This window comes from Pteronotus mesoamericanus, unplaced genomic scaffold (genome assembly GCF_021234165.1).
Source record: "Pteronotus mesoamericanus isolate MK-2021 breed Mesoamerican mustached bat unplaced genomic scaffold, CSHL_Meso_final contig_27, whole genome shotgun sequence".
NCBI lineage: Eukaryota > Metazoa > Chordata > Mammalia > Chiroptera > Mormoopidae > Pteronotus > Pteronotus mesoamericanus.
The window spans coordinates 23,776,964-23,791,935 of NW_026555115.1; the positions used below are offsets into that span (position 1 = coordinate 23,776,964).

General features: G+C 40.7%; 1 protein-coding gene across 3 annotated transcripts in view; it reads right to left on the minus strand.

The window, feature by feature from the left end:
* Nucleotides 1-14,972, minus strand: part of KALRN (kalirin RhoGEF kinase) — a 721,333-nt gene that overhangs the window by 320,531 nt on the left and 385,830 nt on the right. For all 3 annotated transcript variants that reach the window (XM_054575198.1, XM_054575190.1, XM_054575189.1), the window contains exons 11-12: nucleotides 13,151-13,342; nucleotides 1,888-2,096 (exon numbers count right to left, since the gene is read on the minus strand). In XM_054575198.1, the coding sequence (XP_054431173.1) occupies nucleotides 1,888-2,096; nucleotides 13,151-13,342 (401 nt within the window). The remainder of the gene's footprint in view (nucleotides 1-1,887; nucleotides 2,097-13,150; nucleotides 13,343-14,972) is intronic.

The following is a 14,972-nucleotide window of genomic DNA, read 5'->3' on the forward strand; positions in this document are numbered from 1 at the left end:
CCTGGCCTATTTGGGCATGAAACCCCACCATCGCATGGACACCCCGATCATGAAGGCATGCAAAAGATGTAGTCAATACTATGCATTACGCATTTGTTGAGGACTTTGCTTTTGGGAGGATATAATTGTTTTTCTGACAGCTTCTCTCAATCTTTCTCCATCACGCATCTTCCAGAAGGAAGAGAATAATTTCAGGCCATTTTTCACAGCACCAATATCAGTGTCACACTCACTAGGAGTCACAGAGATGATGGGAAGCCAGACCTAGAGAAGACGTGCGCCCCAGTGTGTGTGAGGCACCCTGCCAAGGCCCCCTGGGAGCATTTACTTCTTTTTATCTTTGACTGGTCTTGATATCAGGGAGGAGAGCACAGGCTAGAGTCAGGCTAGTGGGGAGACAAATGGTCATCAGTGGGTCTTGGTCACAGACTTATGGTCCTCTCTGAAATCCATGGAACTTAAACTTGTGGAACTGGCATCAGCCACATCACTGCATTCACCATCTCTGAGCAGCCTTCTGCCTTTGAGCATTGTGCAAGGCTGGCAGTTGTTAAGGGCAAGAGGCCTCTCCATAGACCCCGACCCACAGACTTGTGAAAAGTATCTGGAGAGAAAACACACAGCCATCACAAAATACCAGAGCTGACCCATCTCTTAAAGTGAGTCCCTAGTAAATTACACAGGTGAAGCAGCTGAGACCCAGAGAGGTTAAGCGACTACCTACTATATGGAATTTCATTTAGTAAAAAAATAATAGTGGAGTTTTCTAGGTAGGCAGACAAAATTGTCATGTGTTATTTATTTATGAAGATGAATCAGGGGACCACAGGAAAGGGGTTGTCTTGTTAGTATGCAACAGGAAGATTCAGAACATCTCATGTGCATATTTAGAATAGAAATAATTAATTTTCAACCAAAGAACATGCCTGGGCCATTGAAAGGTAAGTTCTCATTGTTTATTTAATTAGAACTGATATGGGGGAAGAAGCCTTCTCAATTGAAGTAATTCCCTCAGGCCCCAGGGCTGGCCGGGGACTTGCTGATGAGATTATTTCTGTCCAGAGCTGGCAGAGGTCCCAACACAGTGATTTTGGGATAGGAACAAGTCCCTGTGTGCAGGCATCATTAGCACCATCAAATCCTATTTAGACAGCACCTGGGCACAGGGCTGGCTGCTGGGAGCTTGCTCAAGACCTCGTGAGACTTTATCTGAGGAGTCAGTACCCTTGACAGGAACAGAAAACTGGGTATTAATGCCAACAGAAAGGAGGCAATGGTGTGGATGATTCTAGATGAATATAAGGTTTTAGACACGAATTCCCTCACTCGTTGTTTGTTTATGGTGGTGCAGAAGGATTTTCATTTTCTGGGCAGCAAGGAATGGTAGAAAGGTCATAAGTGGGTAATGAAGAACACAGTGGGACAACATCACACATTTTACATTCTCATGGGCCATAGCCAACCATTTTTGGTCACATTTGCCAACTGGGGTGATGGACTTTGGAGTTCAGCCTGAGATCAGATGCCAAAGAACACTATACTCCACAATGGCCTTTCTCCATATGACTAAATATGCCATAATTCTTAATGAAGATGTTATTTATTTTTCTGTTCATTGTTCATTTTTGTTATAATTATGTTATTTATTAACTGCTGAATAACATCATGAAGGATAAATAATGCTTTGGAACATTGGAACTTTTCTATTTACTTTTACATGTTAAACTCAAGCTGAATATGGTGCAGGCATTTTTATAACCGACAGATGGAGAAACTGAAGATCACACAAGACCACAAAACTGGCTGTGGCTGAGCCAAGACCAGGACATGACTTATCTCGCGTCCAGTCCGAGGCATTTCACACTGGAAAGCACTGCCCATGCTGACCTGGCCTCGCTGGGCTCCCCCAGGGAGGGAGGCGCTGACCTGAGCTGCTGGATAAGGTCTTCGCCTTCCTTGATGACGTTGAGCGTGGCGTCCAGAGTGGCAGTCTGCTGCTGCTGGAACTGCTTGATTAGTTCCTGGACCGCATCCACTGAGTCTGCACAGACATCTTCCAGCATCTCCTTCTGAAGGTCTTCCATCCATGTCCACAACTGTGGGGAGAGAGCAGAGACTCCACTCAGGGCAGACAAGTGAGACCAGTGCTGGGGCAAGGGCAAGAAAGATGGGCTAGGGTTCATACAACCTACCTTCAACCAGTCTGTGCAATGTCAGATTAGCCTTCTCATCAGCACACTAATGGGTCACGTAGAAACAGTTTGTGTTTCTACGTTTATATTCATTATCCATCTTTGCTAATTTTATTCCATTAGGGTTGCATTCCCTAAGGATAGTTTCCTTGAGGTTCAGAGAAACTTGTAATCTTAGAGCAGGGAGATCACTCATCTTTGAGAGACTGGGAAGAACAGGAGACTAAGATGAACAAATATCATTTCACCTTTCAGAAAGGAGGAGTGGGAGGGCTCTGCATATTTCCCCCAGGCAGCTAGATGTCAAATTCTTAGAAACTTAGCATCATTTTGCAAATAAGTAAAAAAAGAATGTGATGTTCAATAAGAATCAAATGAAGATTAACTAAGGAAATATATGCTGTGTTAAATCATTTTGTTCTTTGCAGGATTGCTAGGTTGGTTAGAAATTTGAATGCTAAGTATATAGTTTATATCAACTTCAGTATGAGTACATTTCCCCCATGATATTTGAACTGATGAATGCAGTCAGGACGACATTACTAGTCAGATGACTTTGAAATAGGTAAGTATACTGTTTTGAACAGAATAAGCACCAAAAATGATGAAGAGTTAACTGAATTACTGAAAACTCATTTATTTATAGCTCTTCCTCATGCTATTGATAAAACTAGGTCTTCAGTAGCCTGTCACAGTGCTTCACTTCTAACTACTCTTACTGAGCACTTTTGTAAGTGATGGAAGGAAAGATGAGTCTGATGTTTGCCTAAAAACAAGGAATCTTTACCTGTCTAGCAAGGAAGATAAATTCAGGGCTTTAACAGAAAAAAAAAAAAAACAGTAGAGAGAGAAAACTAATAGATGGAGTCAGAAGACATGGATTTTGGCTCTATTCTTCCCATAACTTGTGGTGCCTTTGAGTAAAATCACTGTACCCTTTTATCACCGTGGTTTCATGTGTAAAATAGGCTGGAAAAAGCATATTTGTTAGTTACTTTCTGATTATGACATTCTATATGTTAAAAACATGAATAAATATCCACCTTGAGAATATTATTTCATCTATTTAGTTTAATATGGTAAATCACGGTATGGCCTTTGTAATGAGGGGTGAAAAAAGAAATAATAAAGAGAAAAAATAGTCTGCATATTTTAGACAAGTTATTATTTGTCCTTTAGTCAGGAGAGGCCCTAGATGTGGCAGAAGAGGTTGAGTTAACAGGATTAATAAGCCCTGGAGGTAGAGAATAAGGGGGTAAAAAGAATGTCCTTCTTAGACAGATGAGAACCTCTCTAAGCCTCAGCTTCCTAATCTACCAAATAGGAAGACTAAGAAGCATTCCACTTACTTCAAAGACTATGAAGACTGAATGACTTACTTACTAGTAATGCTTTAAATAAATATACAGCCTTATTAATAAGTCTATAGCATTGTGATGGGACCTATAACCAAATTATTACTCAGTATTTCTGTCATTTAGTAGATGGCAAGTTGGTTGTAATTGTTTATTTTCTCTACAAATAAACTTTTTGTTATAAAAGCACAAAACAAGTTTTCCAGACCACATAAGCTGGGATATATATTCCTACAAGTATGAACGTACTTATTTCAAATCAGTATGAAATCAGGAAGTTCAGGATATTGGTCATTGTAGCTTAATGCTACTTCATACTTTCTGGCTGTCATTTTACCTAGCAAGCAAAACCATTTCCTCATTGTGCTGAAGTCCTTGGGTAAGAGCTAATGAATTTTCTGAAAAAAAAAAATACTGTATAGAGAAGCAATATAGCATAGTGGTTAAAAATTCAAACCCCAGTTCTACTAAATATTAGCTATATAACCTCTGTACCTCAGTTTTCCTTATCAGTAAAATGGGGATAATAATAGTGCTTAACCTCACAAAGCAGTAAAGATTACTGAGTGGATATATACAAGTATGTGTGTTACATGTCTGTGTTTATGCACTCACAAATAAGTGAGATATCTCTACCTGTTTATCACTTAGAAACAGTGCCTGGCATATAGTAAGTGCTAGATATCATTATGTTTAAAAGATATTTTTGATGCAAGCCATCCCTAGTTCCCACTAGCAGGCAGAGGGAAAATCTGAATTTGGTAAAAGATCAACAATGTATTTGGTCCTTCGATATGCTAGGTTGAGCTGGACCCCTCTCTTCAGTTTTTGCTGCTTTCTCCTAGGACGTCTAAGGAAGGCCTAGAGGCTGGAAAGTTCAGATATTTCTACAGACGGAAAGAAGGAAGGAAGGGAGGGAGGGAGGGAAGGGAGGAAGGAAGGAAAGAAAGAAGACGGAGTGAGAGAAATGTGAAGAGAGATGAAAATTGTGGATATGGAGCAGATAATTTAAGAGAAGAAAAATAAACATGTATCTCAATGGAGCACAGGCAATCAGTCTGAAGACTAATTGGGATAAGTCTGGCACTCACTGATACAGGAATGAGATAGAAAAGAGGTTTATAGGTATCCTGAGGATTTTGTTTTATTTAAGATAATTTGGTTCTCAGTACCACCCTTAGGGTATATTAATGGCTTCATCAATTGGAGGTTCTCCCCGCCACCCCTTAAAAAAAAATTGAACACCTCTGGTGCAGGTCTAGGGGATAAAAGCATCATTCCTTTCTGAGGAAATCCACTGTGCCTCATGACACTCACTCCTAGAAGTCATGCAGCTAAATTATAGGGAAAGTCACAGATAAAAATGTGTGTGTATATACACACATACATACACACACACACATATATATGAGATAGCACAGTTATCAACAAAAAGACTAGGGACATCTGAGAATACACACTAACCTCTGAAGTCAATATCATTAGAAATATGAGTCCTCCTTCCAAATGTTCTTTGATTAGTGAATTGAAACTGACTTCTCAGAGTTCCTATATTGTACAATATTATAAAGAACCCCTTGTCTAAGGTAGAGTTAAAACCTACTGCTGAGGAAAACTAGCCAAGAAATAAACAATCCAGTACAAAACTAGATGCAGCTCAGCCCAGTGGTTAGCATACTGGTAAGGAAAGGAAGGTCAACCTTCAAGAGAACAAAATGTCAAAACTGTTGGTTATAGAAGAGAATTTGATTCAGAAATAGGGAAGGAGATTGCTGCACTAGAGACAAAAAGGTCAGTGACATCTTTCTCTATTTTCCCTTTTGTAAACAAAACAAAACAAAACAAACAACCAAAAAGCTTGGAGGGAAAAAAATTCTCAAATAGAATTGATATTTACTGAAGAAAATTCTTGATTCTGCCCTTGTCTGGCTAGTTCTGTGACCAGGGGAAAACTACTTTACTTCAATTACTTCATATGTAAAATGAAGTGTGTATGTATGTGTACATGTGTGTGTGGTTTCTCTAGCTTGTCTCTAAAATCTCTTCTAGTTCTAGCATGCTGTGGTTTCTCTTCAAAACTGATAACAAAGAAGGCAGTAATAGAAATGCCACTTTAAATTGAAACACTGCAGTCACAGCTTTGACATCAAGACATCAACCAAAGGGGAAGAGCTGAGGGAGGGAAGGTGGGAGGGGGCAAGGGAAAGGGGGGGGGAAGGCAGAGACAAATGTATTTAAAAAGTAAATAAATTAATAAAAAAAAAAAAAAAAAAAGACATCCGAAGTTCTGACAGTGTAGCACTAGTCTCAGGATAATTGTGATACGATGTTAAGGTACTATTACAACCTGGAAAGCTTGAGTAGAAAGTAGAAGGCTACTTGAAATTCCACAAAACCACATGCACACAGTCACCCTCTGGTTGCAGCACACTTAAATTGCAGACTCTAAGGCATAAAGTGGACAGAACAAATATCATTGTCACTAAACTATGACCAAGGGTCAATGCTCTGTTTCTTAGGCTGTAATTTTTCTAGTACCTGAATGTCCTGTAGGACTCCTTCTGTGTAGGTGTTCATCTGACTTATCCCTGAAGAACATTGCTTTGAAAAATATCCAAATTAGAGAGCCACTTTGTTAATAATTTACTAATTATCAGACAGCCAATGAAACCCAGTCTCACTTCAAGCCATCACAAGCCAATAATTGCCAGAACTAGGTAAAATTATGGGGTGAGGGGGCTTGATAGAAGCAACCACATGGTTTTTCCTTCTGTTCTCCATTTTGGTTCCCCTTTACCATCTGATTATCTATAGTCTAACACAGCAGTTTTCAACCATTTTCTTCTCATGGCACATATAAACTAATTACTAAAAGTCTGTGGCACACCAAAAAATATATTATATTTTCCAATATGATAAAAAAATAGGTATAATTTTGATTCAATCACACCAGATGGCTATTGTTGTATTGGCTGTTGTCATTTTTTATTTGACAATCTAAGAGGAAAAGAGGTCAGTGTCCCTGACTAAAGTAAGGTATAACATGTTTTAAAAATTCTTGTGGACACACTGGTTGAAAATCACTGGTCCAGCATGTTAGCACTGCACCTTCTCCATCAACTCACCTGCTCTCCAGAAAGAATCTCATGTTTCAGCCACTTCCAGACCTCTCTTCTCGATGAAATGCACCTGTATGGTGACCCATTTGCACAAGGTTCTGCTCTCTGCTTGGCAATGGTTACTTGGTTCATGCTGACATATACACTTAGATGGCTTGATATGTTATTATTCTCAGAGAAAATATGGTTGTGGCCAGAAATCCTACATCCAAAAGAATGGGCCTAATTTGAGAATTTCCAGAACCTTGGCAGGGGTAGAGTTAAGGGAGCATTTCAATGCCCTATATAAGGTTAGCTCTAATAGTGAAGCCAGTGAGTTCAGGAGGGGCTAGCCCATGGACCCTATTTCGCTTGCACAGTGAGACAGCCTGAGTAAAGGGCAACTGGAAAGGCAGGAAGCAGGGCACAAAGGAGGGAGAAACTAGGAGGTTGATGGAAATCATAAGGTCTCTGGTGATTGCCTGTTGCATTTGCACAGCTCAGGCAGCCATTGCGCTGATACACTTGACTGATTCCTAGAGATGTCAATAGGAGCACCCACTCCACAGGGTGAACCACCCCTCCTTCAATTTGAAGAGATTGTTTTTCTTTGGCATTGACTACCAACTTTTATTTCTTAAATAAACACCATGACAGTTTGAAAACTGAAATTGTGAATGAAGCTGTCTGAGGCCATCATTCCCTTTTGAAGACTGATCTAATTTTGGTTCCAGACTGGGTGGTTAGGGGAACATGTGTATGTGTGAGTGCCTGTGTGCCTGTATGTGTGTGTGCCTATTGGAACAGGAAATAATGTGAAAGAATGATTTAACAAGGTTAGGAACAAATGGAAATGGGCATTTACGTAAGCTGTCTAATGAAGAGCTAATGATTATCTTGGCCACATTCCTTTGTTAATTTGACTTTCATATTATTACTACAAAAATATCTAAAAATGGATATTTTGGAAGCCCAGCAATTATAGCATTTCCATGGACACAGAGCAAGGAAAGGAGATTCTGACTGGGAAATCTCTGAAGTGCAGATGATACTTGCTTACAAATGTTTTTTCACTGGACAAAAAAAAAGGAGGGGGACTTGGGTAAATGCTTCTCCCATGTCCTCTTAGCTCTCCAGACCAGCCAACCACCAGCTGCCCTCTTGTCTCCAGACAAAAAGAAGATATTTGAAAGTTCAGCACAATATGTACTAACAGCTGAGGCTCTGGACACATAAGAAAAGCCCAAGCACATATTTGCCATTTAAAAAAAAAATCACATTACTCTTCTAATTATAGATGCAGTTTTATTTTTGTAAAAATAATACTTAACTGGGATTGTTTCCGATTTTCAATTGAAAATATCATTGAAGTAATGTATAAAACAAAAAAAATGCAAAGAAAAATAAAATCACCCAGAACATTCCTAACTTCTTTGTACATTTCTTTCTAATCTTTATTCTATATGTATGATCAAAATTGTGGTCATGCTGGAAACACAGGTTTTTTTATATGCATTATGATCTCTGACAAGGTGATTTATAATGACTATATAATATTTCACTATATAGATGCACTATGATTTGCTTAATGAATCACCCAAGATGGAAAATTAAGATGGTTCCTAATTACTCAAGACTATGAACACTGCAATGAAATGGTTAAAAGGTTTTAACCCTCCATCCACGCTCCTATGGTTATCAAGAATTCACAGAGCAGGGCCAGCAGGATTAAGCAGACTCTTCAATCTGCAGAAGAAATGGGCCTGCAGGATATCTTTTTTGTATCTTTCTTTTGCCTTCTCTCTGTCTTCTTACTCCTAAGTAGAGTAAATCTTTTGATGTACGAAGTGGGAAAAAGTAAAATTATGGACTTCAGTCCAGGGAGTCGTAGGAAGTCTAGGTTAAATCATTTATGAAGGTGGATGGATATTCAGTTCTTGCTCAGAAAGCTCCTATTAAGGAGGCTCTAATTCTTCAAAATTACAAATGTACAAAATCCTACAATGGTACTCTATTACACATTGGCACTCATGTGAAAACTCAGCAAATAATTGTAGGTAGGTAGGAAGGAAGGAAGAAAAGAAAGGAAGAAAGGAGGAAAGGGTTAACCATATCTAGGCAGGAAGGGTATATGACAATATTTACCAGCAACCCAATACCACCCATGGCCACTTTAGGAAAACTGAGAAGACCATCCATTCATTCTATTTATTGTAAGAGAAAAAACAACCATAGCAACTTAAAATTCCCTAACAGACTTGCAGATTAGGCTACTAATCTTGTCTTGAATAAAAAGCCAGAAGTTTGCCTATAGATGCAGGGGTGTCCAACCTGTGGCCTGTGGGCGGCATGCAAGCCCAGGATGGCTGTCGGTGCGGCCCAACACAAAATCATAAATTTACTTAAAACATTGAGATATTTTTGTGATTATGTGTCACAATGTATTTAATGTGTGGCCCAAGACAACTCTTCTTCCAGTGTGGTGCAGAGATGCTAAAAGGCTGGACACCCTGCACAGAGTCAAGAGGAAGGAACCAAAAGTCATTAGGCCCAGGATCAACTAGGACTCACACTTGCTAGGGTTTGAGAGGTGGTGCATCTTGAGAGGTACTAAATAGAGTATGGAAAGATTAAACCACAGGGGTTCCTTCTTCATTAGACTACCCAAGAATGCTCACTTCTGCCTACCTAATAATCCATTTCTGGTGGCTACACAGGTCCTAGAAAAAAAAACCTCGTATAGTTAATTCAGATTCCCTTTTATCTACATTGTCTATAGAGGTCAAAGCAAAGAACTGGAAGAGATAAAACATATAATTGAATGGGCTTTTTCTTATTTTTTCCCCTATTTTTTCTTTTTTCTTTTCTTTTAATGAAATGACAGTTTTCCATTGTCAAGAAAACATATTCAGTATTTATTTAGCATCTTTGTGTATCAGACATAGTCGCAGAAATGTACTAGTAGAACCTATATCTACACATCTAAACCTACATGTGTACCCCACATATGAGTACTTCAAATTTAATGAATAAGAGCTCAGTGTGATCCCAGCACCATCAAAGGAGGTATGTACATGGAATTCTGGTCCAGTCTGGGTAAGAATTTAGAAGCACCAGGGAAGAATTTCAAGGAAAAATGATGCCTGAGTTGAGTCCTCAAGTTCCTTATTAGGCCTGCTTCAGAGATGCTCTAAGGATAAATTTGGGAGGGAGTTTTCTATCAGGGAAAAAATTAGTGTTAGTATTGTGCTACTCAATTTTGTAACAATCATTATGACAATTATCACAAAGTAACAGAGATTAAGTAATTTTCCCAAATGCACAAAACATGCCCAGTTAAGATCTAGATCTGGAAATCGGATCTCCCTGACATCTAAGATCTTGCTGTACTTAACGTGTGGGAAAACCTATATGGTGCATGTGTGCACATATACATATGCATAAGCATGTATATGTGTAGAGAATGCATAGGTGTGCACATACATACATACAAGTCTTGCTCTCTGCCTAAAGGGGGCCTCAGACAGACTAGTTTGGGGGAGGGAAGGTGACTGGGAGGGAGCATATGGATATGAAGTCCTGCTTGGCCCCTAAAAACAGCTCTTCCCTGACAGGCATTCAAAATGATGCTTTTCTTTCCATACTGGGGCAAAAAAGTCACAATCTGTTGATCATAGTTACAGATCTTTTGAGTAGAAGGATCCTCATAATCACACACCCCTTTGTATCCAGGCTGGATTGCTCCTAATTTCTCTCCTATTTTGGGATCCTGAGTAAAGAGACTGTGTTATTTCCTGACAGACTTCTGTTTTGTCCTGTGGAGAAAACTCCTCCCAGTCTCTATTTTCTGGCCTTTATGTAAAAGTCTGTGTAGGAAAGGAGAAAAAGCATGAGCCTGTAGTCAGAAAGATTTGAGGTCAGTTCCTACAATTTACCACATCCTAGCTACAAGACCTTGGGAAGATTATGAATTTCTCTGATCTGTAAAATTGGAATAAAAATGATAATTCTTATGGCTATTGATTAGATAATATAGCACACAGGTTTTAAATATGCTTTAGTTCCTGCTCTTTTTCTTCACCTGCCCCCAGTATTATGCTGCCCCCTTTAGCACTATTTCATATGAAATGTGATTTCATAAGCTAAGCCTCAGTGTGAAAACAAGTCTCAGGTTCACGTAGGACCAACCTTAACAAAGTTTGAGAGACATTTGGGAAAACAACGGTTAATGAATATTCCTATCTCCCATACCACAGCCTTGGCAACACTTTCCCAGCTAAGGTCTATCCTCCCCATCAAGCTCCTGCTTTGGGGTTTGAAAATGTAAGGGGCGGGGGGAAAGAGTAAGGCGAAGAAAGGAGAGCAGAGGAGAGGAGGAGATACAAGAGGCAAAAAGGAGAATAGCAGGGTGTGTGGTAGCGGTTCAGAACAAGGGCACAGTAGTTAGAAAGACAGGTAAAACCTCTGCACTACTGAGGAGCTCTGTAAACTTACATAAGTTTTTTCTGAGCCTTAGTTTCCCTACTTGAAAATGCATTTAATAATTAAACTCTGTATCATAAGATTACCATGGGACTGCGCGTGACAATGTGCCTGGCAAGCATGAGGCACCCAATTAAAAACACACCAGCTAATGCACACTGAGTGCTTGCAATGAACCAAATCCTAGGCTAAGCAGATTACCCGTAATACTTCTGGCTAATTACTACTATTATTAATTATCGTATTGTAAATATCAAATAAAGAAAAAAAGAAGAAAAAATATTTAAAACATTTTTATTGTTTATGCTGTTACAATTATTCCTGCTTTTTTTTACTTTCCCCACTTCCACCCATCCCCACCCAAGAAATTTTGAATTGACATTAGAACCACAGGGGTTTTAGGCCACCGAGTCCCACTACATGATTTTAGAGATATGGCTACCCAGGGCCAGAGACATAGTGATCTGACCAAGCTCACATAGTTCCAGAGCAGCAGAATATGAACTAGAAGCTGAGACTCCTAGATCCATGTACAGAATCCATGGAACATGTAGCTAGAAAGGGCTCCTGGAAGCCATGGTCACCCTTTCAGGAGTGGCACTTCCATGGAGACTGACCTAGTCCACACCCCCAAACCCCTGCATGGCTAGCACCCCCACAGCCCTCACAAGGAACATGGCTACTGTTCATTCATGCTCCAGTCCATCATTTGCAGGCTCATAATTAATGAAGAATATACATGCCTTTGGTTTCTGAGACCATTATTAAGAATCGGGTGAGCCACAAGCAAGCAGACAACCAGGCAGGAAAACCTGGATTAAAGCTAATTCTCTTGCTTCACAGACACTCATCAGAGAATAGCCATGGGTTCCATGGAGAGGAAGCGGAGCGAGCTTAGGGGAGCTCACCAGCCCTTCATCTGCCTGGGGAATCTCAGTTTAGAAAACATTATCTTTTCATGTTTTCTTTCTGATAGGCAGTTCAATGATTTGCATTCACTCCCACAAAGTGTCAGAAAGCCTGTGAAGTAGTAACATCCAGACTTCTTAATGCATTTCCAATTTCAAAAATCAACTTAATTAAGTAGGGTTAATTTTTTTCCTGAGCAGCAATCAAAGTTTAATTAATACTCCATTAAAATGAATTCCTGGGGGAACACAAGCATGCATGTACCTAATGAGTTTATCTGCCAAGGGTGTTGTTGGAGAAGATACTAAATGTGCCTCCTCACTGGCCACTTACTCAATTTCAGAATGCCCCACGTTAATCAAAAATGAAAAGCAATTGCAGGTTTGCAACCCTCCTCTCTGTGGGCATCCCTGCCCTGCCAGCAACATAACATAAACCATCCTCTCCTCTCCTCTCTCCACTTCTTGAATAACTGGGTCAGACTTAAGCCCAACTAACTTCCTTCTCTGTGGAGGGCACTTCAGTCCCCCTTCCTTCACTGGCTGTCACTCCACAATTAGGCAAGGTGAGGACTAACTCATAATAATATCACCCTGTAACAGGGCTCATTATGAAGATTTAATCTTGTTTTTTTTTAATAAAATAGCACAGAACACATTTGCAAACTCTGTATGTTTTTCGTTGGCAACAAAGATTATCCAAGTTGTGCAGGACTCTGATTTCTGACAGGAAACAGCAACTAAGAGCAACTGGGTGTGTAGTGGAATGGGAGTCTCTAATCCTCTTTTATTTCTTCTTATAGTGACTATTTCTATACCAGGGATCCCCAAATTTCTCCAGCTGAACACTGAGTGCTCTAGGAGACTTCAGAAACCACCTGCCTCTGTGGCACCCTCCTCACTAGAGATGAGGAGGAAATTTTGCCTCACGTTGTTTGAGATCTAAATGCAGACTATCAGGAGCAAATTGCTAATATCATCAACCTTAGGCAGCTAGTAACCCCTAGCCCACCCAGGACCCTGGGCATACCTTGAGGATAATTATGATAGGAAGCTAACCTGACCCTTGCCAAACAACTCGATCCAACCAATGCCCCTTCACCAGCTGCTCTTACCTCTTTGGTGTGTGTGTGGAAGGAGACAGACATGTCCAGGAGAAGCTTCCGCTGTTCCACCCTGCGCACAAAGTCTTGGATGCGCACCTCCAGGTGTCGAGCTGCCTTGTAGATCTCCTCAGGGTCACATTCCCCAGTCTGCGCCAGCTGTTCTGCTGCTTCTAGGAGCTTGTCCGCATTGGTGTATGTATTCTGCCGGCAACAACAGTGAGAGAAAGTCAACTTGCAGTCACGAGTCGAGCTTCTCATCTTTCCCCAGCCCACCCGGGGCTGCCCAGAGCTGGAGCGCAAGGCGTGGGCGCTGAGCTGACAGCTCCTTGATCTGGCACAGAAGAGCTGAGCGCTGAGCCCGCCTGCTGCCTCACAGCAAGCTAGCATCCTGCCTGGGAGCTTGGCAAATAGCAGGCACTAGCTGGGTGCCTCCTGAGTCCCTGGGATTTCTCAGAGGTGGGGTGCCCTGGAAAGAAGCGAGGAGACATGTGAGAGTCCCCATTCCTCATCAGCTCCTTGACCCACCCCTGACTGCTATGAAGATCCATCACTGCCCTCACATCTCAGGCTGTAACTGCCAGAGCTGGAAATACCTCATCCACAAAGATCGTCTGGGAAACAATAACTGGGAGATTTGCTCGACTTTTTCCTCCCAAGTTCCTTGTAACTACTAGGGTTTATCTTTTGAAACCGAGCTATCTCTTAGGAGGGGAGGAGGTCAGCAACTCAGGGAGCTGACAGAAGGAAGCAGCCATAGCCGGAATGAGGACATGCAGGCTACTACTCCCTGAGTGCCCAAGGGATGGCTTAATCCTTGCAGGAAGGTTGTGGAGGAGTCTGGTGATTTTTGTTTATCATAAGCTACTGCATGCACAGCACATTCACACACACACTCCTCCAGTCCCTGTCTGTACCTAGCATGGTATTCTCCAGAGCATTTTAAAAGTCAGCCAATCTATAGTTCTTACTCATCAGGGTGTAATAGCTATTACATGTATGCCATGCATACAACTTTTCCTTAGCAGGCTTCACTTTTAAAAAGATTTGATATTCGCCAATTTAGAGGTAATGAATCAGTTGTACATTATATTTCTTAATTATCCCTACAGTCACAAAATGCCGTAGAGTGTGGTGAACAAGTGGTTACGGGTGACGATGTGAATCTGGCAACAGAAACAGTCAGTATCAAACACAAAGTGAATGAAGAACTGAAATGGATTTCTGAGCAACAACTGACTGTATGGTGCTTTGCTCTGCTAATGGAAAAGGGGCCTCCAGACTCTATGTCTATTTTTGGTTTCACCCAAAGACACCTGGGTGTTAAGGGTTGAATGGCGTCTTCTCTAAATTTACATGTTAAATTTCTAACCCCCAGTACCTCAGAATGTGACCTTATTTGGAAATAGAGTCATTGGAGATGTAATTAGTTAAGATCAATTAGTACAGTGGGCCTCTAACTCAATATGATTGGTGTTATTACAAAAAACACCATGTGAAGGGTTAGACACACCCACAGAGGCAGAATGCTGAATCACGTTGAAGGCAGAGACCTGGGGCTGTGTCTACAAGTCAGGGAATGACAAAGATTGCCAAACAAACAAACAAAAACCCACCATAAGTTAAGCAAGAGACATGGAACAGGTTCTCCCTCATATTCCTCAGAAAGAACCAACCTTTCTGACACCTTAATCTTGGACATACAGCTTTCCAGAACTATGAGACAATAAAATTCTGTTGTATAAGCTACTCAGTTTGTGGGACTTTGTTAATGTAGCCCTAGCAAACTAATATAGTGGGGTGCAAACTTTCAAAGGCTGCTGAAACACTTGTT